The following is a 27,853-nucleotide window of genomic DNA, read 5'->3' on the forward strand; positions in this document are numbered from 1 at the left end:
TCCTCGGTGTCGTCATGCCCTCTGTCTCCCCACACGAGCTGCTTCTCGCCGAGTATTTGACCGCAGCGGAGCTCATGCAGTCCTCCTTCTTTTACATGTCATTATGTTCAGGTAAAGGTCTCGATGCCGAGAAGACAAATCTTCGTTCGAGGTAGCCGTTATCTACATTTCAAACACTACTCTGTATGTGTTCATTATTGCGCCCATAACCAAAAGCTTGATCCTTGGAACCCCAAGATTTGGAGAACTGGCGGGGTTTGCTCCGGAGTCTGGAGCCACGGGGCCGATCCCGGCGGCTCCACACTCCAACTCCCGGCTCCGCTAGCCCCGGACTTGGTGTAAGTGGCACCTTGATTTCCGAGGAACAGGCTTTTCCTCAGGCATGTCAGGGTTCAAGAAGAACTTTCAGCATCACAAATCCATAATCGCCATCTCTGGTGGAAAGAAGGTCCTTGTCATGTGAACTTGGTGCTGTATCTACCAGCCATGCCAATACTTCATATGCACCGCAGAAACAGTTAATTTTGCTATTTTAATAGGTGTAAACTGAGCCAAACAAATGACCATTTGACAAACATACTCATACATCAACAACAAATCTATTTTTGACCTTTCTCACCACCATATCTGATGAAAATCACCTACCAAACCACCACACCCACTCCCAATCCCCATCCTATCATATTTCCCCTAGACAGGTCAAAAAAGCAAAATCAGCAAATGTTGCTACAACTCCAGATTCCCACATTTCCGATTGCAGAAAACAGCAAAATGCTAGCAACCACACAAATCTCAAGACTCAAAACCCATCGCACATGTACACCATCACCATTCAAACCCCCTCTCCTCTCCCGTCCTCTCCCCCCCCCCCCCCTAGTCACCTATCCTCCCGGATGTCGGATCTGTTTTTCATCTCAAACCACCCATCCCATCATGACGTGTCCCAAACCACAAAAGTCAAACGCCACACAGGCACCGTACGGATATTTCTGCTGGTCGTCATCAGCACCACAAGAGTGTTATGTGCTTGCCGAGTTGTTTCGTCTCTCCCCCTCCCTCCACCTGCAAAAATGATCGGTCGGTCGGTGATAGGGTTATTTGTCTTCCTTGGGGTGCTTTTCGCACCAAAACAACAAACAAGCATTAGCGGGTGTTTCTTCTTTCATATGGAGGAAAGGAAAGGAGGTAGGTTGGAATGCGTACAGGGCAGTTGGTGCATGTGCACTGGCCCTTGGGGCAGGTGCACGTTCCCGAGGTTGAGCAGCCGCAGTCACTCATCGTGGTGGTGGTGGTGTGGGGGGGGGGGGGGTTTCTTTGTCTTTCTCAAACCAAGTATGATTTTCGATTGGTGTACGATGAGGATATTTTTTGCTGTGGGAAATTGCAGAAACGAAAATCACGGTTCAAGTTAAGGGAGGAAAGGTAAGACGGGGAACTTCCGGGAGGAGGGGCTATATAGTTGAAGATGGGGCTGTCAAGGCAGCAGGAATCTTATTCAAACCTATGGACGGGCCGGGGCCGCGTGTTGGGCGGATCTTATCCTGGTGGCTGATCGGGGAGGGCTTTTGGGGGGATGACGTCGGGGGGACGTAAACAAAGACGGGGTTTTAGGGGTCCACGCTGTGACGCCAGGGCGGGATTACGAGATGTGGCTGGTTTGGTGGTGAATGAGTCGTGATAGAGGTGAGCTAATGATTCGTATTGGGGGAGCTAGATAGGCGGAGGGTGTTTCCGGTGGGAGCGGCGACATCGATAAGGTTCGTGAGTTGGGATGAATGAAGATGCCAACCTCTCCTGAACTTTTGATCAATTGATTATAGACATGTCTAGCGTGTATGTCACTGAAGAGTGGACTTGCTTGTCAGTTCTGTGGCCTATCGAAATGAAAGTCATTTGTTCCATTACTTGTTTCTACATGTATGATCACAGCGCATCTCGTGGTCGTATCATCATCTAAATGTCAGGCCCCGCACCCCCGACCGCATCTTCGCCATTGTCGTCGAGAATGTCAGACAGAGGATAACTCCACCAATTCTCCCACCACTTATCACTTCCCCCCTCACGCGGAGGCCATACCTGTTTCCAAAGCTCATTGACTTCTTGATCATCCGTCTTCTTAAGACATTCCAATGCCTTGTCCCTGCTGCCAGTCTCCTTGGTAACCTCACGCACCTCCACCTCGGATGATTCTACATCCTGTCTTGTGCAGATCCATGTACGACCACCGACAACCTCCACGATATCTTTCCAACTGGCGTCGTAGGATGATGACACGGCGTGGTAAGATCTGAGGGCCCTGGCGGAATCTTGGATCGGGAGGCATTCGATTTTGAGCCGTTCCAATGGGCACTTTCTTGCTGCAATCTTTCGAAAGATGGCACGAGCCAAAGTCTCATCGACGGCAATCTCGACTAAAGCCTTCCGAACGTCTCGAAACTTGTCCCATGACAGATCCATGATCGCGCTGATGGGAGGAGGGTATTGCGGTTCTGGACAGACAAACTGCAGCACAACCCGTCGGAGCCGTGGCAACCGCCCAAGAAGTCGGTAGATGGCAGTTTCATGCGGTCCCGCCTCACGCGCTAGACGTAGGCGGACGTCTTCCAGGTTTGGACACCACTGAATCAGCTGTCGCACCTGGGAATGATCCAGGGGCGCAAAAGGGTAAATCTGAAGTTTGCGCAAGGCCAGGCGTGGGCCATCGTGGATCCCTTGAAAGGTCGTCTTATCGAGATTGCCGCTCAGCTTGAGGGTGTCGAGATGAGGTAGAACTGAAAGCAACTGGCCGAGGTTGTTGTGCATGTCTTCCCAGTCGACTGATAGGCTCCTGAGGGAAGGGATCTCGCCCTCTGCTGCCATTGAAATCAAGGACATGACGTCCAAAGAGAGGCATGGCGATAGTTCGAGGTGACGCAGTTCTGTGAAGGATCGAAGAGGTTTCCAGGCTGCAATATGATTGAGCAGTTCGTAAATAAAGCCAGATGAGTGCAATGTGAGCGACTCCAATGGGTGCTTTTCGGGTTTCTTCGAAATCTTGCCGTCGGCAGATTTGCCAGCACCGGCTTGCTCTAGAAAGTCCTCCCAAGAGGATTCGGGCTGATAAGCCCCGTGCCGCACCGCCATAGTATCGTACCTGTAGTCAAGCTTGAACTTCCTCAGAGAAGGCGAGTTCACTATCAACCAGTGGAGGGCCTCTGTATTGAAGCTTTTCTCTGCTTCGTCGCTATATGGCTCGTACTTCATATCGATGCTGTAGAGACAGGGAGATGTAAGCAAAGCATACTCATCGGCGTCTATAGCTTGAACGTTACTTGCGGACAAGTAAAGACTCCGCAGACTGAAGGTATGCATATGCAGGCGACTCCGGGGATGGCGTTGGTGCAATGCCTCGAGTACACATCGCGGTATTTGGTGGGTGCAGGCGTAGATAAGATCTCTCAGGCCAGATAGCTGGCCTATGAGGTCGGCGAAGGGTTGCCATGCCTCGTTCAGCTCTTGTTTGCGCTGTGAGTCGTATTTGGGCAGATTAGGCCTGAAATAGCTCGAGTCATAAACACCCTCCGTTTCACTGTCTCCTTCATTGTCGGGCGACTCGTTCCAACCACCGTTGGCGAGGAATCTTCCGTCGACACCGTTTGGGCCAAGATGATCAGTTCCCAAGAGGAGAAAACCCCTCAGCGTGATTCGACGGACGTGATGGGAGCGATTTTCGACGGCGAGAGTTGCTCTCAGTTCTTCCACATCACGATCGAACTTGTCCCTCTCGCGCGCGGTGAGCTTAAGGCTGGTAAAGCGGCGTGGTGCCGCTGCTTGACAGCAGAACTTGCTGGCCAAGGAAAAAGGGCGGATGCTGTCTTGATGAAGGAAGTTGGCGAGGTACTGGGCAATGTGTAAAGGGAGCCTCTCTAGAAGGCAAGGTTGCTGAGACATGGCTGGGACGAAGCAACTTGGACGGAAAAAAGTCCAAAGGTCGCGTTATTGTGAGAAGAAGTGAGGCTGCTTCAGGCAGTATCAGGATTACAGTTTGGGCAGCTCAGCTCGGCGGCTAGATACACGTGATGTGTGTAATTACATAGATTTCGTCCAAAGCCGTCTTTTTCCATCAACATTACCACCACCGTGCTTTTTCAAGCTCCCAGCAGAACTACACGCAGTCACTCTGAAGATTTTGAAATCGCATCATTGTACAAAAATCGCATCATGGCACGAAAATCGCATCATTGTACAAAAGCCGCCATTGAGTGTTCCACGTTGGCCCGCCTTTCTTCCCCCACGCTGGATGATGCTTCATCGATTTGAAGATTATCAGGAGGGCTCAGCATCCGGTGACTTTGATGGATCTAACGGGTAGCTAGACTAGTGACTTCCGATGTGAATGTGATCGCGTACCTGCAGGCAGAAAACTTCCCCACTAACGGTGAAACGCAATATGAACCAACGACAAATCCTAGTAGTACAAGCTAGTCAACGGCCAAGCTCTATTCTATGTTTTCACGTCGTAGAATTCGACAACCTATGTAACCTCCCTACAGAAACATCAACATGCAGCGCAGCCTTCGCTTTCGACTAGCGTTCAACAACTCGCTAGCCCACGAGAGGCTGACAGCCAAGTTCCAACCACCATATGAAAGGATGGCCAAGCATGGAAGCAAAGCGCTGGACTTCGGAGTCGACTATCCAAACAACTATTGTTATTGGAATCTTGGTCATGGGGTGAATAGATGAGATGGTCAGAGCTGACAGGATGATCGAGGTCAGTGACAACGAACATGTGCTTCTCAATATCAAATAATATCTGTCGGTTAACGTTTGTAGTTTTGGTACAGAACAAGGAACAAGGCTAGCAAGTGTACTCCTATTTCGGCAGAGTGGTGACCGCTTCAAACCTGCGCGTCATCACGGGCCGCTTGTCGAATTTGTACGACTTACGCGTGATACGTTGGTGCTCAGCACGATGGCAGGATGCAGGTACCAGGCATGGGGTGACCGTTGAGGGGTTCCAAAGACCGGGATACTTATCACGACGCTTGTACCAGCCAGGCTAGGACTACACATATCCGCTACCCTGTGGTCCATTTTCAACACCTGCGTCCAACTTCCTCTCCTGGGGCAGGCTAGTGTCAAACTGGTAGAGTAACGCGGGAAATTGGAATGGCTGACGTGTCTTGAGGTAGGAACTCATTATTCTCGCAAATGTTGCCATCCACGGAATAACAAGGGGAGATGACATCGCGAGCATGAGACGATCCGACTATAAGAGCCCCAAGTCTTCTCTCGTGGTGAAGCATCTGTTCTGACTGTAGGCCACCCAACAAAGGCGAACAATCAACATGGGCCAAACCTGTACCACCGTTCAGGTTGAGACTGGAGAGAGTTGCTGGCACGTTTACCTCACAATCCCATCTCTTAGCAGTACAGCCTTACTAACCGTTTATTAGGTCTCTGGCTACAAAGTGCGGAATCACAGGGTCACAACTCACCGGTTACAATCCCGCCCCCGAATTCTGCTCGAATTTCCAAGTCGGACAGCACTTATGCTGCTCAGAGCTCGATCAGCATGTCTGCTGCTCCAAGGGAGACTTGCCCGACTTCTCCCCGCAGCCCAACCCGGACGGTTCATGCCATACCTACACTGTTCAGGCCAACGACAATTGTTGGGATATTGCAGCGGCCTACTACATTACACAGCAGCAAATCAATGACTTCAACCAGAACACATGGGGCTGGGCGGGTTGTGCCAACCTCATGCTGGATGCTAACATCTGTGGGATATCTCAACTTTCTAGAAGACGATCAACCTCTGTGCTGACAAGTCACCCACAGGCCTTTCAACAGGTTCACCGCCCATGCCAGCCCCATTTGCCAACGCCATTTGCGGACCCCAGGTTCCCGGAACCCTCAAGCCCGCCAACATGAACGACCTTGCGACCCTCAACCCATGTCCCCTCAACGCTTGCTGCAACGTCTGGGGACAATGTGGTATCGACGAAAACTTCTGCATCCCAAGTCCAGTCCTTGGAGGTGGACCCGGCACGGCCACACCAGGGTCAAACGGTTGTATCGCCAGTTGCGGCATGGACATCGTCGGAGACACTACTCCTCCTGCAGAGTTTAAGCGGATTGCTTACTGGGAGGCATGGAATGCCAACCGTCCTTGTCTTCACATGCCTGTATAATGCCCTCTCTTGGACTTCTCTGTCACAGCTGCTGATAAACTTCGATCGCAACAGGCGAACAGAATCGACACCAACTACTACACCCACGTCCACTTCGCCTTTGGTGATATCACCCCCGGCTTCCAAGTCGACGTCAGCAGTCTCCAGGGACCTTACAACGATTTCAAGGCCCTGACGGGTGTGAAACGTATCATGAGTTTTGGCGGTTGGAGCTTCTCAACATCACACGACACCTATGCCATCTTCCGATCTGGCGTCACTCCAGCTCAACGATACGCTTTTGCTCAGGATGTCGTCAATGTGAGATTCCCTCCCCACCCCATCGTTTGTCTTTTTCCTCTAACAGCCCACAGTTCATCATCAACGAAGGCCTCGACGGCGTCGACTTCGACTGGGAATATCCCTCCGCCCCAGACCTCCCCGACATCCCCCCGGCCAACCCCACCGACGGCCAGGACTACCTCTCCTTCCTCCAAACCGTCCGCTCTTTGCTGCCAAGCCACCTCAGCATCAGCATCGCAGCCCCTTCCTCGTTTTGGTATCTGAAAGGCTTTCCCATAGATGAGATCGCCGATGTGGTTGACTACATGTTTGTCCCCGCGCCCTCCCTGTTCCTCAACCCCACTGATAACCCCTTACTTAGAGTATACATGACCTACGACCTCCACGGCCAATGGGACTACAACAGCCCCTGGTCCTCCCCGGGTTGTCCCACCGGCAACTGCCTCAGGCACCACACCAACAAGACCGAAACCCTCACCTCCCTCGCCATGATCACAAAGGCGGGCGTCCCATCGTCCAAAATCATCATCGGCATGGCGTTGTACGGACGCACGGTGAAGATGAGCATACCGGGGTGTTGGGGACCGGATTGTTATTTTACCGGTCCGGCATCGGGGGCTGAGCCGGGGAGGTGTACAGCTGAAGCTGGGTATCTGTCCAACTGGGAGATTGAGGAGATCATCAAGAATGATTCGAGTGTTTTTCGGTATAGTGATGAGCATGGGGATATTTTGGTGTATGGGGGGGATCAGTGGGTGAGTTGGATGTCGAGGGGGAGTTATGAGGCTAGGGTGGGGTGGGTGAGGGGGTTGAATATGGGGGGGACGAGTGATTGGGCGGTGGATTTGGGTGAGGATTGGGGGGAGGGGGCTTTGTGCTAGGAGGGATGATCACGGGGGTGGGAAGGGGGTGAGGTTGAATTATAAAGGTTAGGTAGGGAGGAGAGGAGGAGGAGGTTTTGGGAAAGGTTCTGGGGTAGTGGGGGGACGTAAGTACAGAAATTCAATAGCTTGCCATACCTGCCAGAGGCTTCATGTTGGATTGTCCTTTATATATAGGTAGGTGTGACCCCCACAATCAAATATTGATTTGCTACCCCGCCTTGGCAGGTGTATGCCACGGGTCATGAAATTCAAAGTTTGTGCTGCATGCAATATTGGTGAGAATTCGGGAACAATTGTTGAATGGATGGTGGCATCATATTAGGTCCCGCTGACTGGAGCTCTGGAAAAGAAGCGCACACCTCATTCATCTTGAAAATAAACAGTAGCCTACTCTGACAAGTTGCTTAGGTAGGTAGGTGAATCCTGAATCATTTACTTCCACCTACTTAACGAATAACCCTATTCCAACTAATAACCTAACATTAGTAACCTTATCCTGCCTACCTAACTAGAGACTTTATTCTAGTCGATACTTATCTCGCGCAAGAGGATAAAGAAAGTCTGTAAAGATGACGAAAGAAAGCCCCGTGATTCCAAGCAGTCTCTATAGAATGGTTCAGGGAACGCATTCATCCCTGACAACCCCTCGGCTCTCTCCATATGCCCTGCCAACTGCCTCATCTCTGGTGACACTGGGTGGGTAAGAAGCAGACAAGTCTTCATTGACTGAGAATACTTGGCCAACTTATCGAGAACAACGCTGCATACCCACGAGCGTCTATCTCCAGAAGCTTGAAGTAGGTGATTCGTCGCAAGTTGTGTCACGTTCCCGAATGAACGTCGAAGTTGGCAACCTAGTCGAAACTGGCAGTGTGAATAAATGGCAGAAATCAGGTCGTTGACGTCGCCCAAGCCGCTGCCGTCGTTCAGTTTTGGCATGAGATATTGAGTTTGTTGGTTGTTCAAGGGTCTTCGAAAGCTCGGTTCCTTGACAAAGTCAGGAGGGAGGTTGACGAAGAACGGTCTGTTGCCACGAGATGACGAGGACTTGTCCATGTGGCGAATGGTGAATGAAAGCGACTTGTAGGCTGGAGACGAACCAATGCCAGCTAGGATGGTGAGTACGTCGCAGAGTTTGGCGCGGAGAAGTAGGAGAGCAGCGAGGTGATGGCCTCCGTCTGGAGCACGAAATTCAACCACGGTGTTGGCACGGCGATGGCATGTCAGATTCCGAGCCAACGGGGAATCGAGGTCGCTGATGCAGAAGGTCTTGGGCTTCTTTTGGGTGGGCGATTCGGTGACGGCGAACTCGAGCCAGCAACTTCCTGAGCAATGCGAATTAACGATTACGGTCAATTTGTGAACGTTGATCTCGTTGGTACAGACACCACCTGGAATAATGTCGATAGTCTCCGCCCGGGTCCTGCGGTCAACTTGAAGGAGATTATTCAGATCCTCAGTCTTGCCAACCTCACCCCCGGATCGTCTGCCTGATCTCACAGGTGAGGGCCGAGACTGTAGTCATGGTTTGTCGTTGGTAATTGTAGTCTTCTGGCTAGGTGACTGGCGAGTGTCGACGATGGTCAGATCCGGGTCGAGGGCGGGCTGATGATGGTGACAGAACTGGCGTTGCTCACAGATAAATCAGAAGTCTGGTAGAGATAATTGCAAGAGGAGTAATATTCACCCGGGAGATAAGTACCCAAAAATTTGAAAACTCTTCCTCTGTTGATTCACATTTATTCACTTATACGGAAGAAGCAACTATCAGACCCATGTGCGCTTTCGACGATGTCAATCAGCGGTCCAAGTAAACACAGATTAACAGACGAAAGTACGGAGCAACCGATAGAGGATATCGACAGTAGATAGGCACTTAGGAAGGTGTGTTGATATTAAACGAGGCGTTAGTAGCAACCTGGTCCAGTAGACGAAGAGAAAGGCAACCGCCCTATCGTTCAATTAAAACAACTATGTCCAAAAAGCCTATATATAAACCCCGTGTCCATTTGCTCAACTAGTCGTGGCAAATCCCCTTCTCATTCCTCCTCGTCATATTTTACATGAACCCCGTCATAAAACGTTATACAAATATCGAAACCTCGAGAAAAAGAAAAAAAAAGAAAGGAAAAGAATCACCCAATAACATCCCTCGTCGAAACTGTCGTAAATATGTTTCACGAAAAGTAAAAGTCCAAAAGTCCAAACAGTCATGGGCCTATCAAAGTCGTCATTTCTTTTTCCTCCCTTGCTCCTGGCTTGTGATGAGGAAGATAAATTCTTCCTGTATGAAAATAAAAGGAGAAATGGTAAAGGTGATTAAAAGTTTTAGAGAAAAGACGTTTAGTGTGAAATAGGAAAGGCGGCCGAAGTCGAAGTGAAATATTTCGAGGGAATTAAGAGGGTGTATGTAATCAAGGCCGTTGCTGTGATGGTGGTGATAGAATAGTGGTACAGAGGTCTGTGGTCGGTAGCGGTATAGGTCAGTGGTAGATGACGGTACATGGTGAAGAACATGTCGGTGAAGCATAAATTGGTGAAAGGGTTTTGGTGAAGTCGGTATATAGATGGTACACCGTACAAGTGAGCTCAGTTCTACCAGCTCGACAGGTCGTCCACCTCACGGGTAGCATCGACGCCCTCCATCCCATAGTCCATACACGATGACTGGCCTCTCACGCTGAGAAGCGCGGGATCAATCATGGTGTCTGACATGTCCTGGTTGTTTCTATTGTAGTAATAACCGGACCATTCGGGAGCTGGCTGCTGGTTTACCGTGAGAACTGGAACCCCCAATGGGTATCCACCTTCCAGTTGAGGGGATTTATCAAACGGCCTGCTGACACCAATAAGTGTAGAATCCTGGGTATGGCCTTGATCGTTTACATTCTGGCTGAAAGTAGAAGTGCCAGAATAAGCAGCTAAATCAAACTCTGCAGACCTGTCGGCCAAGCTCTCAGGAACCTGAGGCGAACCGGGAGAAGGATTGGGGTGGGATGGCGACGGAGGCACCGAGTTGGCACTGCATCCACACAGCTCGGACACAGGAAGACAGAGAGCCTCAGGGAGACCCCTCGGTGCCGGCGAAGTGGATTCGGAGTACGGCTTAGAACCCAACCTGACAGCCCAGAGTACCAACAGCTCACTATCGGGCACATGCCTGGTCTCCAGCATCTTCCTCAACACGATTGATGTGTGCGGCTGCCACTTCAAGTCTTTGCCCTTGGGGTTTCGATTCTTCCAGCCATCATAGATACCTGCTTGCCGCATGAGATTTCGGAAGCAGGTTGAGTGGGACCAGGCCTGGTTGGGGCGATTGGCCTCGACGTGGTTGGCGACGTGATGAAAGTAATCAGTAGCTGTCTCGGCAGGGTCGGCGGCGTCAGGTGTTTCGAAGACATGCTTGCAGTTGGTAAAGCCACAGGCGAAGACAACTCGGGGGCAGAGTATGGTCGTGATGCAATCCGAAGACCGGTGGAGGTTGCCGTGACTGGGCTCCTTTAGGTGCGCTTTCATCCCCGGAAGACAGTCATATGTCTTGCCGCAGCCACGCTTCGGGCAGGCCCACTGTGCATTGGTGTTATGATAATTTCGCATATGGCGTTTAAGATCATTCTTCCGGCGACAGGCCGTGTATGCCCCAACTTCAGAGCAGAGGGGGCACTGGAGATAGTCATCTTTGCTAGCCACGGTTGCTGGTGACGAGGCACGCGGGCGACCTGTGGTGGCACCGAGAGAACGTCGTCCAGTGCGCCGTTGATGTGAGACAGGAGGTGGTTTAAGTCTTGTAGCGGAGGATATGTTGTCATTCTCGGCAATGGTAGTCGCGGGAGAGAGGCGTGAGGATGGACCTGTATTCGTGTCAGAGCTCGTCTCGAGGATCACGGCCATATCAGACTTGCGTTGAACATCTTCCAACTCCGGAACAACTGCCAATCCTTTCCCATGAAAGTTTAAGTACCCACCAAGACTTATGTAAGGGCTGGGAAAATCCGAGTTCGGGGATTTCTTGAGCAATTGTTCAAGGTTGATGTTGGTGCTTTGCATAGCCATAATAGACCGTCGAGATGCCGGACGCGTTGTGGTTGTGGTTGGTTGATTTTGCTGCTGTGAGACTGGAAGGACACGGCGAGGTTGAACAGAACCGGACTGAGGTTAAGGATGGGATCGCGGGCGTCGAAGCAACTCGAGAGATGGGCACGGAACGTGTCGAGTATAAAAAGGAGGGTGGGTAGTGTGGGGATGAGGAATGCCCCAACGAAGTCAATAAATATGAAGTGATGAATGAAGGTGTAAGCCGTGATGGGTTGAAAGGAGTGCAACAAAAAGTGCAAGGAGCACACGAAGGAGAGATGCCAGCCGGTTGCTGAGGACAGGAAACGAAAAGCAAAAAGGGAAAATGTCAAGTTATAAGAACAAACCCGGAAATGAGTTGAGCGGTGCCAACAAGGCTTTCCGGTCTCATCAGTCATCTTGAAAATCTCAGCGTAAACCTACGCCCAAGTGCAGCCCACTTTTCTCCTTTTGTTTTTCTTTTTTTTTTTTGTGTTGTTGGCCAACACGGCGAGCTGGAGGTCGATGCCGGGGTGCTTGCCTGTCATTGTCAAAAAAGTACCTAATCCAGACTTGAGGTCCAGCTGGGATTGGCGGCATTCACAGAAAAAGCCCGTTCGTACCTGCATCTGACGTGAACGATCTAGATCCACGATCGGCGGGAAGCCAGGAGCTCTGCATCTCCAATTCCAAATAGGAATAAGCCACTGGTTCCAAAGAGTGGGATGAGATGACTGGAGTGTCGAAGAAATTTTTTCTTTTGGAACTGGCTGCCTGTGACGTTGACAGCAATTGAGGAGGTCTTACATGGGGGTCGGATATTCGGGTGCTAAAAGGTTTTGGAGAAGAAAAGAACAAGGCAATTTCCAAGAGCAAGGTAGCAGCTGAGACAGATTGTAGTGATGTAACCTGGTTTCTCCGTCGATCCCTAGATCCCGGGTGTCAATCGCTGCTTTTAGAAGCGTACCTAGTATAGTCTACATTCACGACCAGCCCGATGATAATGTTATTATGATTAACAGAGTGGTTCATGAAATTGCAAGCGGGGGATAACTTCACCTGGAACGCCCGTCATCCAAGTTGCGGTGAGCTTTCATTACCACCCACTATCACAGCAGCTGTCTGATCATGAAACACGCCCTGAGAAGAAACTTCTGCCACGTTGACGTGGACACCTTCGAGAAGGTGGGCTAGGCAGTTTTGTTTCTGTGAAGAGCGTCATCAGACAGCGTGGGAAATTGAGCGGAGAGAGGAAGCAGTCACGGCAACAGCAGCTTTCATCAATCGGCACACACCGAAACCCGCCCGTTCCATGAGGCCGGGCCCAGCTGGACGTGGTGAGAGCCGTGCGCCTCCTCTAGCGTTGGGGTAGTAAACATTCGCAATGCTGGCCTTCATTTCGCAAAACGAGCTAGCATGGTCTCTTGACACTGCTGCATGCAGACAAGATGAAAATGGCCTGTTGCGACGTCAACAGTGATTTGGAATGGGGGAAAGTGAACAGTGGCTGGCAGGCTCGAAAGGGAAAAACCTTCAGTTCATGGGCTGCTGCAAGGCGTCCTTGGCGAACCATCGCCATGTCCGCGCCAGGGTCAAAGTGTGCGCTGGCAAGGCGGCAGGCTGCGATTCAGCAAGACCGCTGAGCGAAAAGAATCCTGACTCTTGGAACAACATATTGAGAAGCAAGGTAAAGGAGAAACAAAAAACTCGATCGTGTTATGAATGTCATGAAATGCTCAATAGCCATGGTATCCCCCTCGTCCAATAGGTATGTATGTATGTACAGCCCGCCAAAATTGGTGGGGAAAGAAAAACGGCGACGCCCTCCAGCTCGCTCCCAGTCTCTCCTTTTTGAACATCAGATCCGGCCGCGGACCTCCAACCGCCATTTTTCACCGACCTGGTAATGCACAATGTATCATAAAAGCAAACACTTTTCGCTCCCTTCCGGATATCACAATCGAAACTTTAAGAACAAAAATTTGAACAACACGCCCAATGCTAAAGTCTCACGCCCAAAACAACGTCCCAGTCAAGGTGTATTAGGGTACTAATTGCTTAACCGTGGAGACCGCAAGTGCGCTGGCGCATGAGTTCTCTTCTCGCGAGATCCTTGACTGTAGTTTGTGTCAGCAATGATACTTTGGTAAGTTACTGGAAAATAGAAGGTTACATACCACCGTCGTATGTGATGAACTCGTGAAGAGCTGACCCACCGGGAACCATGGGGAGAACGGGAACCTTCTTGTCAGTGACAACCTCCAGAAGGGCTGGGCCATCAGTGTCAATCAGCCACTGGAGAGCTTCCCGGGTCTCATCAGGCTTGATGAGACGCCTGTGCTGGATGCCCATGGCGTCGGCGAGCTTCATGAAGTCGGGGTTCTTCTGGTGAGTGTGGGAATAGCGATCCTCGTAGAAGAGGTTCTGCCATTGTGTAACCATGCCCTGCTCTTCGTTGTTCAGAACGATGATCTTGACGCCAATGTTGAACTGAGCAGCGGTGGAGAGCTCGGTAAGGGTCATGCCAAAGGAAGCATCACCGTCGATGTCGATGACAAGGGAATCTGGCTTAGCCACCTTGGCACCGATGGCGGCCGGCAGACCGTAGCCCATGGTACCGAGACCACCAGAGGTGATCATGGTGCGGGGATGTCTCCAGCGGAAGTGCTGAGCAGCCCACATCTGATGCTGGCCGACACCAGTGGTGATGTAGGTGTTCTCCTTGCGGTCAGCTGTGAGGTTGCTGAGCTCCTCAATCAGTGTCTGAGGCTTGATCAAGCCCTCGCGGGCAGCACGCTCGTAGTCAGAAAGAGGCCACTTCTTCTTCCACTCGTTAATCTGAGCGAACCACTCCTTTCTGTCAGCCATGGTCTTGCTCTCCACCTGGGGCAGGAGCAAGTCGAGGTTCTTGCCAAGATCACCCTCGATAGCCTCAGTGGCCTGCACGACCTTGTTGATGTTCTTGGGGAGGATCTCGAAGTGAATGATACCTCCGCGGTTCTCCTTCGCCGCAGCCTTAGCCGCTGGGGCAAACTTGGCAACACTACCGGTAACACGGTCATCGAAGCGGCCACCGAGAGCAATGATGAGATCAGCCTCCTGCATGGACATGTTGGCATAGGCTGAGCCGTGCATGCCGAGCATGTGGAGGGACTTCTCATCAAGCTCGTCGAAGGCACCGAGACCGTGAAGGGTCGTCGTCACGGGGATGGACGCCTTGTTCGCAAGCTCTCTGAGCAGCTCAACACCACGCTCCGAGCTAATGACACCTTGGCCAGCGTAGATGACAGGCTTCTTGGCGATGTTGACCAAGTGAGCCACACGCTTGATAGAAGCACGGAGCTGCTTCTCGCTGGCCTCGAGAGCGGCGCGGGAGGCAGCGCTGGGGAGCGACGGAATGGCGGGGGCCGTGGGAATAGCACGACGCAGAATACCAGCCGTCACGTCCTTGGGAAGATCCACGAGAACGGGACCAGGCCTTCCGCTGGTGGCAATCTCGAAGGCCTCGTTGATTCTTTGAGGCAGCTCAGCGACATTCTTCACCATGACGTTCCACTTGGTGCAGGCGCGGGAGATGCCCACAACGTCGGCTTCTTGGAACGCATCGCTACCAATGGCTGTGGTAACGACCTGGCCGGTGAAAACGATCATGGGAGTACCGTCCGCAAGCGCATCAGCCATTGGTGTCACAACGTTGGTGGCACCAGGACCGGAAGTCACCAAGACGACACCGGGCTTGCCAGAAGCGCGGGCGTAACCCTGGGCCATGTGGCCAGCGCCCTGCTCGTGTCTGGGAAGGACAAAATCGAAATGTGGCGAGTTGTAGATGGCATCGAACACGGGAAGAATAGCACCGCCAGGGTAGCCGACTGTGTATAGTTAGCCAACTGTGCAAGTTTATGGGAGTAGGAGTAGAGACATACAAATGTGCTTGACGCCGTGTCTGAGCATCATCTCATGGAAGATCTCACCACCAGTCTTGCCGATAAACCTGTAGCGCATTTCGTGTTAACTATGCATACATATATATATATACATAGACGATCCTCATTTGTATAGTTGGGAGACATACGACTCGTCGACATCGTTCTTACGGGCGTTAGCCAGAGGTTGAACGTGATTGGGCTCGGCGTTGAATGATTGGGCGGGCTTTGCTCGTACGTCGCTGTATATAGGATGGAATTAGCCATTGTGTTTTTGTAGTGATGGTAGTGGTGAGTCACTACTAGTAGTAGTATGACTCCAAAGCCGACGATGGCGGTGGGACGACTTACGCAGCGGGCACCTTCGCGGCAGCCGATGTGGACTGATTCCTAACGTCTGATGGCCCATTACGGACACCTGTGATGGCAGAAGCCTTTTGTGTGAGGGAAGCAATTCGCTGTTGGCTAGGCCGAGTAGTGGCCAGCGCCTTGAGGGCGCGGCTGGTTTGACGGATCATCACGAGAAGGTGACTGCGAAGAGACCGGAAGGAGAGCAGACGGCGGAGAGCGGGAGGTGGCGAGCTGTAAACTAGGAGAGCACACCTAGGTGAGAGGGACCTGAAGGTTATAGGAGTGGAAATAGGAAAGTTTTAGCTGTAACAGCGAGAACTGGCTATTAAACAGCAATGTAGAAAGATTCCAAAGTTCCTCTTGACGAGCCGAGGAGTCAATGGGTCTTGTTGGAGGCGGACGTGGTGGTTTTGAAAGAAAGAAACCCTGTCCTTGGCGGGAACGAGCAATCGGAGTGGTATGAGTCGTTGAATCTCAAATTTTTGGCCGTCGATTGTGGGGTAGAAAAGTGAATACACGGGTGGCACGGGCCTTATAGTGGCCCCTAGTGGCGATGTCGGAACTGCCCTGGAGCGCCCGATTTGCTGCCACGGCAAGCACACATGGCCACCGGCAGGCGGGACGGCGCCTGGACCCTTTCACCTGCTTTTTAGAATAAGTTTCTAACCCGCCTAGAGGGTAGCCGTTGTTTCTTCTTTTGCCCTCGGCACCTTCCTGGAACATCATATCACGTTTCGAAACTTTCTTCTATGACAGTTCAGGCATCACACGACCAATTCATCCATCGTCTGGGAACACTGGACCATGACACCGTGGATCTTGGTGGCCGAGGAATTCAAGTTTTTGCGGGGAAGAAAGCTGCGTGCCGGTCTGCAGGTCCGTCCAATCACACGCTGTCAATTAAGTGTTCTCCCGTAAGTAACACACCCAGCGCGACATTGTAGCACATAACGGCAAGCCGATGAGCCGATCCTTCTCTCGATATCCTCGGGATACGATATTGTTAAATTGTGCGATCACGGCCATATTCTTTGAGATCTCTGCAAGAAGCGGGCGAAGAGGGCGACCGGCCCAACGGACATTCTAATACTAGGTACCTGACATCCGGCTCACGGATGACGCCAAGGCGGGGCGGGGTCCATTCCAGGTGTCAAAAGTCACAGCCGTCACAGCCCTGCGCCGGTGGTCGGCCCCACCAAAATATTTCCAGCCGGGTATTCCAGCTTCACGCCGACAGTCGCAGCGGCCGGCCGCCTCTGACTTCACTGATCGAGCTTCGAATTAGGTTCGGCGCTACCCTGTGGCTTGTCAACACCTCCAACTTCGGGCAAGAGCAGCATCCCGCCTTGTTTTCTAGCACTCAGCCCGCGGACACTATGCGATGATCAACTGACGACTGCAGATGCCATCCGACTGCTCACTGCAACGCTACGGGACAGAACTGCAGCAGCAGAATGAACGGAGACAGTTTCCCGAGCTGGCCCTTCCACGTGCACCAAACCACAGCTGCCATCGGATTTGGAGTGAGAATGCTGTCTCTAGCATCAATTTGGATGCTACGCTGAGTGGATATCATCTTGGCAAGAAATCACGCTAACCTCCAGTCTGCTAACAGTTCCCAGACACGATCTTCTCGCTGTGTAAGTCACATTTCCTATTTCGCTCTCAGGCTCTCAGTTATTCCCGCCTGCCGATATTTTACACATTACAAACAGACAAACAAACCAAAAATTGAGTCAACGTACAAGGAGATAAACAAGAGAAAATTACAAGTCACTAATCATCACTCATACTACGTGGCTTTAGCCACCCAAGACTCCGCCCAAAAGACCACCCTTCTTCTTCTTACCCGACTTGAGACTGTCACTGAAGGATCCAAGACCCAATCCGGCAAGGACGCGGTTCAAGCCGAGTGTACCTAGCAACCCGTCAACCAGTCCTCCCAATCCAAGGCCGCTCAGCTATAGTACTAGTGTTAGCACGTTGTTCCTTGCGTTGCAAGTGGACCCTGAAAGGACTTACCAATCTGCCAACGAGGTTGAGCACACCACTCAATAACAACCCAACGGCGGCAAGGATCTGGAACAGAGGCTCGTTGAGCAAACCCCACAGAGGGTTGAGCTCCTTCTTTGCGTGGGGCATATCCTCAAGCTTGCGCTTGGCATTGTCGATGCACTGAGTGACATCGCCAGTGAGATCCTTGAGGAGCTCAGCAAGACGGTACTCCTCCGGAGTGGCCTCGCGAGCAGCAGTCTTGTGCTTGGCGTTGGCCGAGATGCGGCCATCAGGGTCGAGGCCCTTGATGATGCCTTGAGCCTCGGTCAAGATGCGGCCACCCTCTTCGATTAGAGGGCGGACCTCCTTGACAAGCTGCTCTTCGTCGCGCTCGTCTTCTGGAGTGCGCTCTGCCTTGTCGATTTTCTACTGTGTGTTAGTGATGAACAAGCTGTGGCGTGAGTTGGTAGTGATAACTTACCTCGGTGATCATCTTGCAGATAGGTCGAATCTTGTCAAGGCACTGGGCAATGCAGACAGACATCTGGATGGCCATCTTCTTGTCATTCTCGGCTTGCTCGCGCTTCTCCTTCTGTTCAGGTGTCTCCTCGTCCTTGACCTCAGGAATGCCCTCAAGAAGCGAGCAGTGGCCAATGACAGTGCCCTTCTGGTCGACAACATCACCGTCGTCGTCAATCTCCTTGCCCGAGCAGACCTGAGGATCGCCAGAAGTCAACTTGCCAATGAGGTTACCATCACCATCAACAACATTGCCCTCCTTGTTGACCTTGCGGCCCGACATGGGGTTCTTGGACTTCTGAACCTCCTCGGGCTCCCAGCGCTCAGCCTTGCCAATGACATTGCCATTCTTATCCAACACATCACCATCCTCATCAACCGCCCTGCCAAACAAGACCTTGCCCTCTCCCTTCACCAATCTCCCCACGATATCCCCCGAAGGCGTAACAACAGTCCCATCCTTAGCAACCGTGCACCCCTCCAACTCGGCAAACGGCCCCTCCTTGGATCCCTCCCTCTCCCCCTCACTAACCAACTCCGCCTTCCCCAAAACATCACCACTCTCACTCAGAATATTCCCCTTCCTATCACACATCCTCCCCACCATCCTCTTCGGATCCCCCTCCACCACCCTCCCGTAAATAACCCCGTTCCCATCAACCACATACCCCGCCTTGTTGACCCTCTTCCCAGCCAACAAGCTATTATCCACCTCCTTAACCTCCTCCTCCACCTCCTCCTCCGGCTCCCAACGTTCCGCCTTCCCAATCACATTCCCCGCCTTGTCAAGCACATCCCCATCAGCATCAACAGACTTCCCCCTCAACTGCTTGACATCCCCTTCGATAATCTTGCCCACCCACTCCCCATTGCTGACAACCATCCCATTCCCGTCAACAACCGCGTCAGGGAAGGACTCGAACGGCGCAGACTCCTTGAGCATGTCATCACGTTCCGAGTCAGAGATGGGCTCAGCCTTGCCGATGATCTTGCCGTTGTCGGACCAGATATCCCCGTTTTCGTCGACCTTCTTGCCGATGAGGTACTGTAGGATGCCGCTCACGACACGACCGACAACCTTGCCGTCGGAAACGACGTTGCCGCCTTTGTTGACGGTGCCGTTCTTGAGAATGGAAAAGTCCATTTGTTCGGCTACGGTGGAGCCCTCGCCTGCTTCGACGCCTTGGGGTTGGTCCTCTTGGATTGTACCTTCGGGTTGACCTTCGGCTTGGGATGGGGAGAAGTCCTGGACCTGTGACTGGCCGTCTTGGATTTGGTGGGGGTCGAATTGCTCTTGTGCTTGCTCACCAGCTTCAGTTTGGGGTTGCTGCTGCTCCGTGCCGGTGGTGGAGGGGGTTTTCTCTGTTTGCTGCTCAACATCGGGCTTCTCGGACCCTGACTTGGCGACAGACTCGGCCTTGTCGCTGACGGTCTTGGTGTCAATGTCTGGCTTCTCAGAAGCAGCAGGCTCAGGCTCGTCGATGTTGTTATCCGCAGCCTCAACGTCTGGCTTCTCCGAGGCAGCCTTGTCGACTGTCTCCGAGGCAGGAGGCTTCTCCGATGTGGTGGTAGCATCCTCCTTTGCACTCTTGAGGAACTCCTCCCTCGCCTCATCAGTAGGCTGGTTCTCGCTCGCCTGGTCAAAAGCCTTCTTAGCCTGCTCCGTCAACCCCGACGGCGCCTCAGAGATCTTATCCGCGGCGGGGGTCTGGGTCTCTTCCTCAGCCTTGTCAGACTCTGGCTTCTCAGACGACTCGACCTTCTCCTCCGTCGTAGTCTTAGTATCCTCCCCAGCCTCAGTCTCCGTCTTGTCACTCATAGCCTTGGGCTCAACCTTCTCCGGCTTCTCCTCCTCCTTATCCTCCATCTGAATCCCCTCCTCTGTTTCCTTGGGCTTCTCCAGATGAGTATACCCTCCACTCTCCCTCTCCACCTCACTGCCATCATTCCCCTCGAAATCCCCCGACGTGGTCACAACCTCGTCGTTCTCCTCCTCCTCCTCCCGATTCTTGTTCTGCTCCTTCTGGAGATCAATAGCCGGAGGGGAGGGGGCAGAGCGAGGGACGTTTTCCTCTTGGGGGGTGGAGACCTCCTGCTGCTGCTGCTGCTTCTTTCCCTTGCGGGAGGGGAGCGTCTTCTTCGCAATGTCGGACATATTGTCTTGTGGTGCGGTTGTAAAGGTGCCTTCCGTGGTGGGGGTTGTGGTAGGGGAAGCGGGACGTAAGGGAAGGGATAGGTTGAAGAAGAGTTCCAGGATGGCACAAGATAGGGACGGAGGTGAGATGATGGTGTGACTGTATAGGTAGGGTCTGTGGTGGAAAAAAAAAAGCAAGCAAGGTGAGTTACGGTGTGCTAAAGCTGTACAGTGACAACAAAATGATGTAGATGTGTGGCTGTGCTCAAAGGTTCAAGAGATTACCGTAGATAGCTATATAGATTTTTCGTTGGTCCAGAAGGAAAAAAGAATCAGACAAGAACACAGCACTAGCCTCAACCTTTTTATGTCGTCAGCATCTTGCTACCTCAACCACTATTTTCACCCGTCGTCGTCAGACGATAACTTCGAGACAAGCCGGCTTTTTCGAGAAGCTCAGAATATCTCCCCGGACGTCATCATCGTCTCTTCTTTACGTCACGAAACCTAGGGGACTTCTCCTGCATTCACAAACTCCCACTCGCGCGCAAGAAGCAAACTGACAACCCCCCTTTTCCTTGTCCCCCAACACCCCCCAACACCTGCCGTCCCACCCACCTACCTATGCCCCCCGGGATGACTTCATCCCCCTCACCTCCCCGCCCTCCCAGAGGCCAACACCTCCAAAAGCTGCGCGTCATACCAGCCACACATCCCAAAATCCTGCCTGTGGCACTAAGTCTGCGTAACAAATCGACAGATCGGTGGCTTGCTTCAAACCTGTCGGAGGTAAAGTGTGGCGAGTGCCCTCCATCATTGGGCGGGGAAATCTTGATCAGGAAGGTGGGCTTGTCATTGGGATTGGACAATGAACAAGCGAAACCGTTGAACTGGTGGGAAAAAAACTCAAGATTGGACAGCAATGTGTCAAGAAAGTTGGATGTTGTGTGTCACAGACACTCACAGTGTGCGTGTAAGAGGTGTGGCTGGATCAAAGAGTGGCTTGCCGTGTTTACGAAGCGGCAAGTAGCGTCAACTGTGGCGAGGGAGATACGCGGGCTGAGGTAAAGGAGTGGCCGTAGTGGCTGGTGTGTATTTTTCTCTGCCCACCCCCCTTGCTACATGGATATGGATCCTAGTGCAGTTGGGTGGTGAGTGGTGAATAACATGTGGGACTGACTGGCCAGGGCCAGCTACTCAGTTTCCTTCTAGGGCTGGCCTCCCGAAAAGCTGGGGGTGTGTGGGATGAAGCGAAAAACGTTGGATGTTCCGTTTGGCATCCCGGAACCGGACTGGAAACTTGCCGGGGTTCGAGATCTTCGCGTCCCCTCTTCTCACTCAGAAACCGAATTTTAGGGCCTCAGCTTCCTTCTCACCCCTCTCCCACGTGCATAACGGCTCACTAGCTGCTTGTCATGGAACTTTCTGAAAGAAAATTACTTGATACCTTCGCTATTGTGTGACGAGCTCGCTTTCTTTCCGGACCCTTCCCGCGGGTCTTGCAATCGCATAACCAAACATAAGTTTGGCACCATAACCCCGGAATTCGATTCCCATCATTCCTTTCATTACATCATCCCAAGTGCATATACCAACGCCTCTGACGGCAAGACTGATCCCGATCCATCAAGAAAACGAGATGTTAGGCTTGATCTGCTGACTACCAAACACGGTAGGAATCCGAATGGTAAGTTGAATCCCTTCCTTTGTTGACTTCACGTCCAGGAAGATATCGGAGGGGCTGTCACTGGGGTTCTCCTTTCTCCAAGATTCCGCGTTCTGTCTTCTCTCTTCCTCCGTTCGTCTGGGTTGTCTCGGCTGGTCCGGCTCCTGCTCCTGCTCTTTTGCCTGAGACTGCTTCTGCTGCTCTCTCTTGGGAGATTTTGGCGGCGGTGACGGATGCTCTTCTTGCTCGTCTGCCACGCCATCCTCCTGACCTCCCTCTTTGTCTTCCTTCCCAGACTTTTTCCCCTGCTTCTTTTTCCTCACTGATGACGGCCCAGCCTCTGCTTGCTGCTGAATGCGCTCTCGAAGTTCCTGTTGCTCTTTCTCCTTGCGGTGAAGCGGGTTGTTGTTGTCAAGGAACTTCCCCACGACATTCCCAGACGCATCCAGAATATTGCCCAGGTGGTCAACCATCAAGGAAGCATTGGCCTTTCGCATCATGTCCAGTAAGCTGCGAGGTTGGGACTCGGTCCGTGGTGAATGTGGGCTCGTGCTGGGTTTCCTTTCGATCTCAATGTCGGCGACATAACCCAAAAGTTCCCCGTTGTCTCCCAGTATGTCGCCGTCCCTGTTGGAGACTTTGCGCCCAATAATCTCGGGGAGGTCACCGCCGGCACGGGCGAGCACCTGCCCCGTCTGATCGTCTACAATGTCCCCATACTCATCAACTGTCTTGCCCATCAAAATAGACCCCACATAAGGCGGCAATTTTGGTCGCTCAGGTGATAAGGAGATTCCAGGGGAAACCTCGGGAATGCTGCCAATCTTGGGAATAGGGGCAACATATGCTGGGCTCCTACTTTTCGTTCTGTCTGGGGGATCCCTTTTTTCCTGTGTCTCTGGCTCCGGCTGGTCGGTAATGTCCTCAACTTCGATGTCGCTCTCGTCTTCATGCCCAACCTCCACAATGTCATCCTGTGACTGCCGGCGAGACCTTGGCAGTTGAGATGCCTGAGTGAATTGTTTGGATGTCATGATTCTTGTAGTGGTGATCAACCTAGGTGGAATCTGCAGTGTTGGGAGTTGCTAGTATCCGATCGGACTCCAGTCCCCGCAGAGAAATGCAAAGGGTCTTGGGGCTGAAAGCCTGAAACACCAGTTTAGGCCGGTTCCAGAGCATTCGACTGGTCGACGTGCGTGAAGGCTGTTGGGTGTGTGTTGAGGGCGTGAAGTAGGAAAGGAGGGGGTGAGTGACGTCATCGGACCAGGGTTAAATCTTGTGAGCTTCGAGGCTGCAAGGTCTCGACTCAACCCTGGCAGAGTCGAGACCAACATGGAGCTGGGTTGGGTAACACGAGTGAGAAGACGGTGTTAGCCGATTGCACCTCTGCGCTTGCTAAGCTTATTAGGATAGCCTATGCAAATCGTCAGGTTGGCAGTCAAATTGCGAGTCTTTGCCCAAGACAAAGCAGAACATTGAGCTGGGCTTTTGATGTCCAGTGAGGTGGTTTTTTGTGCTGGGATGTGGCTGCATATCGGGGGCTTGGCATTGTCCCGAGGATCAGTTAGCGAACCGTTGAGATCAGTGCTGATGAAAGCGTTGAACTGCCTGGTTAGCTTCGGACCAGAATATCTCAAGCCCTGTCACTGGACGGATCAGAATTCTAGTGTTCTTCGAAATCGAGCGAGACTTGAGACATTCGAGCAGAACAATAGACGGGCCGAGCTGAAACATCATCAACGGACTGGAGAACTGCAGCCGCCATACGATTCGTCGGCCGGTGCTTGTTGAAAACCGGTTTCTGCACCACTGCCTGCTCTGAAGCAAGCGAGGCAAGGCATGGAAGCGAGGTCAACAAGGTGCTGGCTCCTTTGGCATGCAGCTTTATGCGTCGTTAGCGGTTGATAAATCGTGGTTTTCCTGGAGATCATGAACGGATAACCAGCATATATCGGTCTTAGCCATGTCGAACCCCGTATGATGCTACAATGGCATCACGGCCAAGGCCGAGTCGGGCCGCCTGGGAGGTGACTCGAGATCTCGGAAGGCCAGCAAGTCTGACGGCTGCGCCGTGGTAGAGTTGCAGTCGTTCCTGGTGCCGGCATAACAACGATGTTATTGCTGAGGATGACCTGTGCCGCATGGAGTTGTAACAACAGGCCATTACACGGAGGACATTATATGTCTGAGTCGAACCTCAGTCCGTCCATATATCGTAGAAGCGGTATGATAGGTAACTCGGGGAAAATGCAGAAGTGGCCGTCGTGCGTCATGACCTTGAGCGATCCCGAAACGCGCCACCGAGGTACAGCAGCTGCATGCTAAGGTAGGTGGTCGAAGATCCGACGGCAGGCCGTTGTCAGGCAATTGTTCTTCATTGGAATTCCGATTCCTCATTGTCCGGACGTTGTAAAATGGCCTCACCAGATATCATGATTGTCATCAACAAAAGAAAATCTCGAGGTTGTTTTACAGCAGAGGTGCAATTTGTGACGCAGCGGTTGATGCACTGTAAATTGTTTTCTCCCAGGTTCCTGGCATGCCGCTGCATGACAGCTGCGAGCGCCCGCTGGAAAAGCACGGGTCAACTGTGGCACAGTGGAACCTGCCCGCTGAAATCGATCCGGGCCCCTGTGTAACGTGCCATTAAGCACTGGCCATGCTATCGGCGCCATACTAGGCAAAAGCTTCGCCAAACTTCACACAGAGACAAAATACAGCAAAATAGAACAACAACCACAGTGTCCCGAACCATATCTAATACAATTATTAGGATAAAGATAGTATACAAAAGACCAAAGACCAGAAAAAACCCATCATTAACAAAACAACTACTCCATTCGCCGCCCGACATCAGATACCCTCACCCAGCCCTGAAATGCACACGAGATGAGAAAAAGCTCACGAGAGCTTGGAACCGGAAAGTTTAGTTGCTTCAGTTCCTAAGGAATTAGCCCCATGTCTCTGTCTTGCAGTTGACGTGTAACAGTGTGCTATCAAGCGGAGGCGCATCATCCACCATCATGGTCATCTCATCGAGCATCTGTCTAGGCAAACAGCCTGCTGATCGTCCTCCACATGGGAGGGCGTGTCTTGCTTATGTCTCTCTACATGGACCTTTAGCCTTAGGTAAGAAACATGACGGAAAGAGAGATGAAGTAAACAAGAAGGCGATACATCCGACCCTCGAAGCTAACCAAATCGCAGTCGCCGTGGTTGTCGCATGCGCCGTTCACTTGATCAGGGGGAGGGAAGGAGAGGGGAAGGGGAAGGGGTAAGAATAGGGATGGGTAAAATGAAGATAAAAGAAAAGGGTAACTTACAAGAGAGCAAGCTCAAGATCGCCATGGATCTTTGCCTTGAGAGTAATCTCAATGTCGAGGTTGAGGTCAAGACGAAGCCTCAAAGTGTCGCTCTTGCCGCCGCCACCACCGCCTTGTTGGTTGACGGCGCCGCCAGCTACACCACCTAGCACACCGGTTGCGCCGTTGACAAGGCCGCCTGCTGTTTGTCCGACGCTGTCGAGGGCAAGGCTGTCAAGGGGACCACCGCCGCCCTGCTGTTGTTGGCGCTTTCCGCGTCTCCGTGGGGGAGGAGCATAGTCCTCAGACTCCTCACCCTCAGACTCGTAGACCTGGGGCTTTGGCTGGCGCTTGGGCTTCTTGGTCTCTGAGCCGCTTCGGGAAGACATTGTGGGTGTTTGTTGTGGTGGGAGTAGCCGTGAGGTGTTGTGGGAAGAGATGGGTTCAGGGTCTTGCTGATCAGGTTGCTTTCTAGAGAAGTTGAATGATGAGATGCATCTTAAGGGTCCTAGGGACTCCGAGATGGGCACTTATAAACGGCAGACATCTCCAGAACCCTTTGTGTCCAAAACAGGATTCTATCGGACGGATGAGCAATGAAGTCATCGGCCTCGACAGGAGGAGCCCTCATTCTGACGAGTCCAGCAGAAAATCTCCGACACCAGGCCCTACACCAGGCCCTACATCACAGCCGCTACAGCACACCACGGCTAGCCGACGGCCTTACACCATAAGGGTACAGTAGTCACTCAGCACAAAGTATGACTGTCTCTGTCCAATGATCACGGGGGGTAGCACCATGCTCGTGTTCTAGGCAAGCGAGGATGGATCAACACAAAATGGGGGTGTGTTAATCTAGCCCCTGTTTAGCTGCATAAAGAGAAAAGCTCACTAAAATTACAGCGCCGAGAACGCCAACCGCCCCCCCCCCCCCCTGATGCACTGTGCAGCACTCAACACCCGAGGCCAATGACACCCCAAGGGACACCCCCCCAGGGCACATCATCCCGGCCCACATGAAACATGCATTCACACCTCACCCACAAACACCATCATCCAACAAGACAAGTCCAGCTTCACATGATCCTCCCCCCGCGATCGCTCATGTCAACGTCACTCTCACGCACACACCCCCTCCCCATCCTCCACGTTTCGCCTACCCATTCGCGCCCTTGACATAGCGGCTCTCCATTCCCAACTGCAGCTGCCGGCGAAGCAACACAGGGACCCACTGGCGCGAACGGTGTCTGTTCAACACGCCCCCTTCCGGCCATAGCTCCTCTTTGTCCCCCTCCGTTTCGCTCTCATCCTCACTCTCACCCTCGTCCTCGCTTTCACTCACATCCTCCTCCGAAAAACACCCATCGCGATCAAAAGCGATGGCCCATTTCTTGTTTTCCATCTGAACCGCCACAAAGCGGGCCGCGTCACCTTGCAGCGTCAGCCACTTCTCATCACTGGTCCAGAACCATGGCCCGATGGTGTGTCCCAGCGTAGCCTGCCGCCCTCCGTGGCGCACCAAGTTGGTGTCTTTATCGACATAGATCCAGTTCAGCATGGGCGGGTCGTCGGCGATGGTGCTCACCATGCCCAAGTGCTGCTCCTCGGACGGGTATGGGAAGTAGTACCCAAAGAACTTGTGGCCAGGCACAGGAAAGGACGGGTGGTCGATCCACAACTGCCAAAGAGAATGTCAGCCGAACGGAGTTTCTTCCGGCTTGTTGATGTCATCTGGGTTTTCCCAAACAAGACTCACCATGCCGTTCTTCAAAACGCACCAACACTCGACCGGGCCATCCTCGTCGAGAGAAACGGTGACCGTCATACGGAACTTGGCCTTCTCTTTTGCCGCTTCATTGGCCTTCTTCTGTGCGCTCAGGGCTTCGCAGACCCCTATCGTCGTGGGAATCCCCGCTATGACAAGCAAGCCCACGACCATCGTCTCGGTAGTCGATATTCGTCGTATTGGGTGCTTAGGAGGAGGGTAGCAATGGCGCCAGAGTATCCGAGTCTGTGTGATGTCGTCTGGTGTGATTCAGTCTCATTCAAACAACATCTCATACTCGTCAGCTTCATCTTCACGGTGGAAGGTTGAACACAGCTTCGTCATATAGTTCCAAGACCCTACCACCCACCGTCTCTCCGGCCGGCCGTTAGTACGGACGAGGCTGTTCTTGCGTTCACCCCCCTCCTCTCTCCTCTTCTTGGCGGGACAATGCCATCCTATGCAACCGAAGTTGGCTAATCCCGGTAATCTGAAAAGCTTGTTTCCTCCTCAACCTCCCATTACTGCAGCGGCTAAACAGCTCTCATGCAGCATTGACGTCACAGGCCTCGAAACGATGCCCTCCAGCTTGCAAGCCATCATGCCTTTTTTTTGCGCACCCAAAGAAACTTGTTCGGCCCACCCCCCTATGTCGTCACCCGGCACCAGATTCACGAAGCCGTGGTCTGGTGAGAAGCCGAAGAGCCCCAAAATCATGATTTTTGGTCGTTTCCCGAAGCTATGATGCATAAGGGGTCTCACTGGACCCTTGGTCGATCCTTGGAACGGCCTTGGTTCAAAGA

General features: G+C 52.4%; 9 protein-coding genes across 9 annotated transcripts; 1 reads left to right on the forward strand and 8 right to left on the reverse strand.

Moving 5' to 3' along the window:
- Positions 1–1,094: 1,094 nt before the first annotated feature.
- Positions 1,095–1,278, reverse strand: PODANS_3_3165 (uncharacterized protein; the record flags this gene model as incomplete). Its single annotated transcript, XM_001909063.1, has 2 exons — positions 1,095–1,115; positions 1,204–1,278. 2 exons carry the CDS (start codon positions 1,276–1,278, stop codon positions 1,095–1,097), a joined length of 96 nt encoding a protein of 31 aa, XP_001909098.1.
- A 675-nt stretch (positions 1,279–1,953) lies between these two features.
- On the reverse strand, positions 1,954–3,930 carry PODANS_3_3170 (uncharacterized protein; the record flags this gene model as incomplete). The annotated part of the gene is made up of 1 exon (XM_001909064.1): positions 1,954–3,930. The coding sequence occupies one exon, from the start codon at positions 3,928–3,930 to the stop codon at positions 1,954–1,956; it is 1,977 nt and encodes a 658-aa protein (XP_001909099.1).
- Positions 3,931–5,330: 1,400 nt separating this feature from the next.
- PODANS_3_3180 (uncharacterized protein) lies at positions 5,331–7,339 on the forward strand (the record flags this gene model as incomplete). Its single annotated transcript, XM_001909065.1, has 5 exons — positions 5,331–5,412; positions 5,468–5,734; positions 5,824–6,170; positions 6,231–6,476; positions 6,530–7,339. 5 exons carry the CDS (start codon positions 5,331–5,333, stop codon positions 7,337–7,339), a joined length of 1,752 nt encoding a protein of 583 aa, XP_001909100.1.
- A 2,598-nt stretch (positions 7,340–9,937) lies between these two features.
- PODANS_3_3190 (uncharacterized protein) lies at positions 9,938–11,395 on the reverse strand (the record flags this gene model as incomplete). The annotated part of the gene is made up of 2 exons (XM_001909066.1): positions 9,938–11,193; positions 11,245–11,395. 2 exons carry the CDS (start codon positions 11,393–11,395, stop codon positions 9,938–9,940), a joined length of 1,407 nt encoding a protein of 468 aa, XP_001909101.1.
- A 2,058-nt stretch (positions 11,396–13,453) lies between these two features.
- PODANS_3_3200 (uncharacterized protein) lies at positions 13,454–15,836 on the reverse strand (the record flags this gene model as incomplete). The annotated part of the gene is made up of 5 exons (XM_001909067.1): positions 13,454–13,512; positions 13,573–15,264; positions 15,319–15,386; positions 15,468–15,560; positions 15,670–15,836. 5 exons carry the CDS (start codon positions 15,834–15,836, stop codon positions 13,454–13,456), a joined length of 2,079 nt encoding a protein of 692 aa, XP_001909102.1.
- A 1,635-nt stretch (positions 15,837–17,471) lies between these two features.
- On the reverse strand, positions 17,472–20,338 carry PODANS_3_3210 (uncharacterized protein; the record flags this gene model as incomplete). Its single annotated transcript, XM_001909068.1, has 3 exons — positions 17,472–17,630; positions 17,692–18,090; positions 18,146–20,338. The coding sequence occupies 3 exons, from the start codon at positions 20,336–20,338 to the stop codon at positions 17,472–17,474; spliced, it is 2,751 nt and encodes a 916-aa protein (XP_001909103.1).
- Positions 20,339–21,943: 1,605 nt separating this feature from the next.
- PODANS_3_3220 (uncharacterized protein) lies at positions 21,944–23,017 on the reverse strand (the record flags this gene model as incomplete). The annotated part of the gene is made up of 1 exon (XM_001909069.1): positions 21,944–23,017. The coding sequence occupies one exon, from the start codon at positions 23,015–23,017 to the stop codon at positions 21,944–21,946; it is 1,074 nt and encodes a 357-aa protein (XP_001909104.1).
- A 2,063-nt stretch (positions 23,018–25,080) lies between these two features.
- Positions 25,081–25,674, reverse strand: PODANS_3_3230 (uncharacterized protein; the record flags this gene model as incomplete). Its single annotated transcript, XM_001909070.1, has 2 exons — positions 25,081–25,090; positions 25,307–25,674. The coding sequence occupies 2 exons, from the start codon at positions 25,672–25,674 to the stop codon at positions 25,081–25,083; spliced, it is 378 nt and encodes a 125-aa protein (XP_001909105.1).
- A 767-nt stretch (positions 25,675–26,441) lies between these two features.
- On the reverse strand, positions 26,442–27,224 carry PODANS_3_3240 (uncharacterized protein; the record flags this gene model as incomplete). The annotated part of the gene is made up of 2 exons (XM_001909071.1): positions 26,442–26,963; positions 27,042–27,224. The coding sequence occupies 2 exons, from the start codon at positions 27,222–27,224 to the stop codon at positions 26,442–26,444; spliced, it is 705 nt and encodes a 234-aa protein (XP_001909106.1).
- Between the last annotated feature and the right edge of the window lie 629 nt (positions 27,225–27,853).

This window comes from Podospora anserina, chromosome 3, assembly GCF_000226545.1.
Source record: "Podospora anserina S mat+ genomic DNA chromosome 3, supercontig 2".
Classification (NCBI taxonomy): Eukaryota; Fungi; Ascomycota; class Sordariomycetes; order Sordariales; family Podosporaceae; genus Podospora; species Podospora anserina.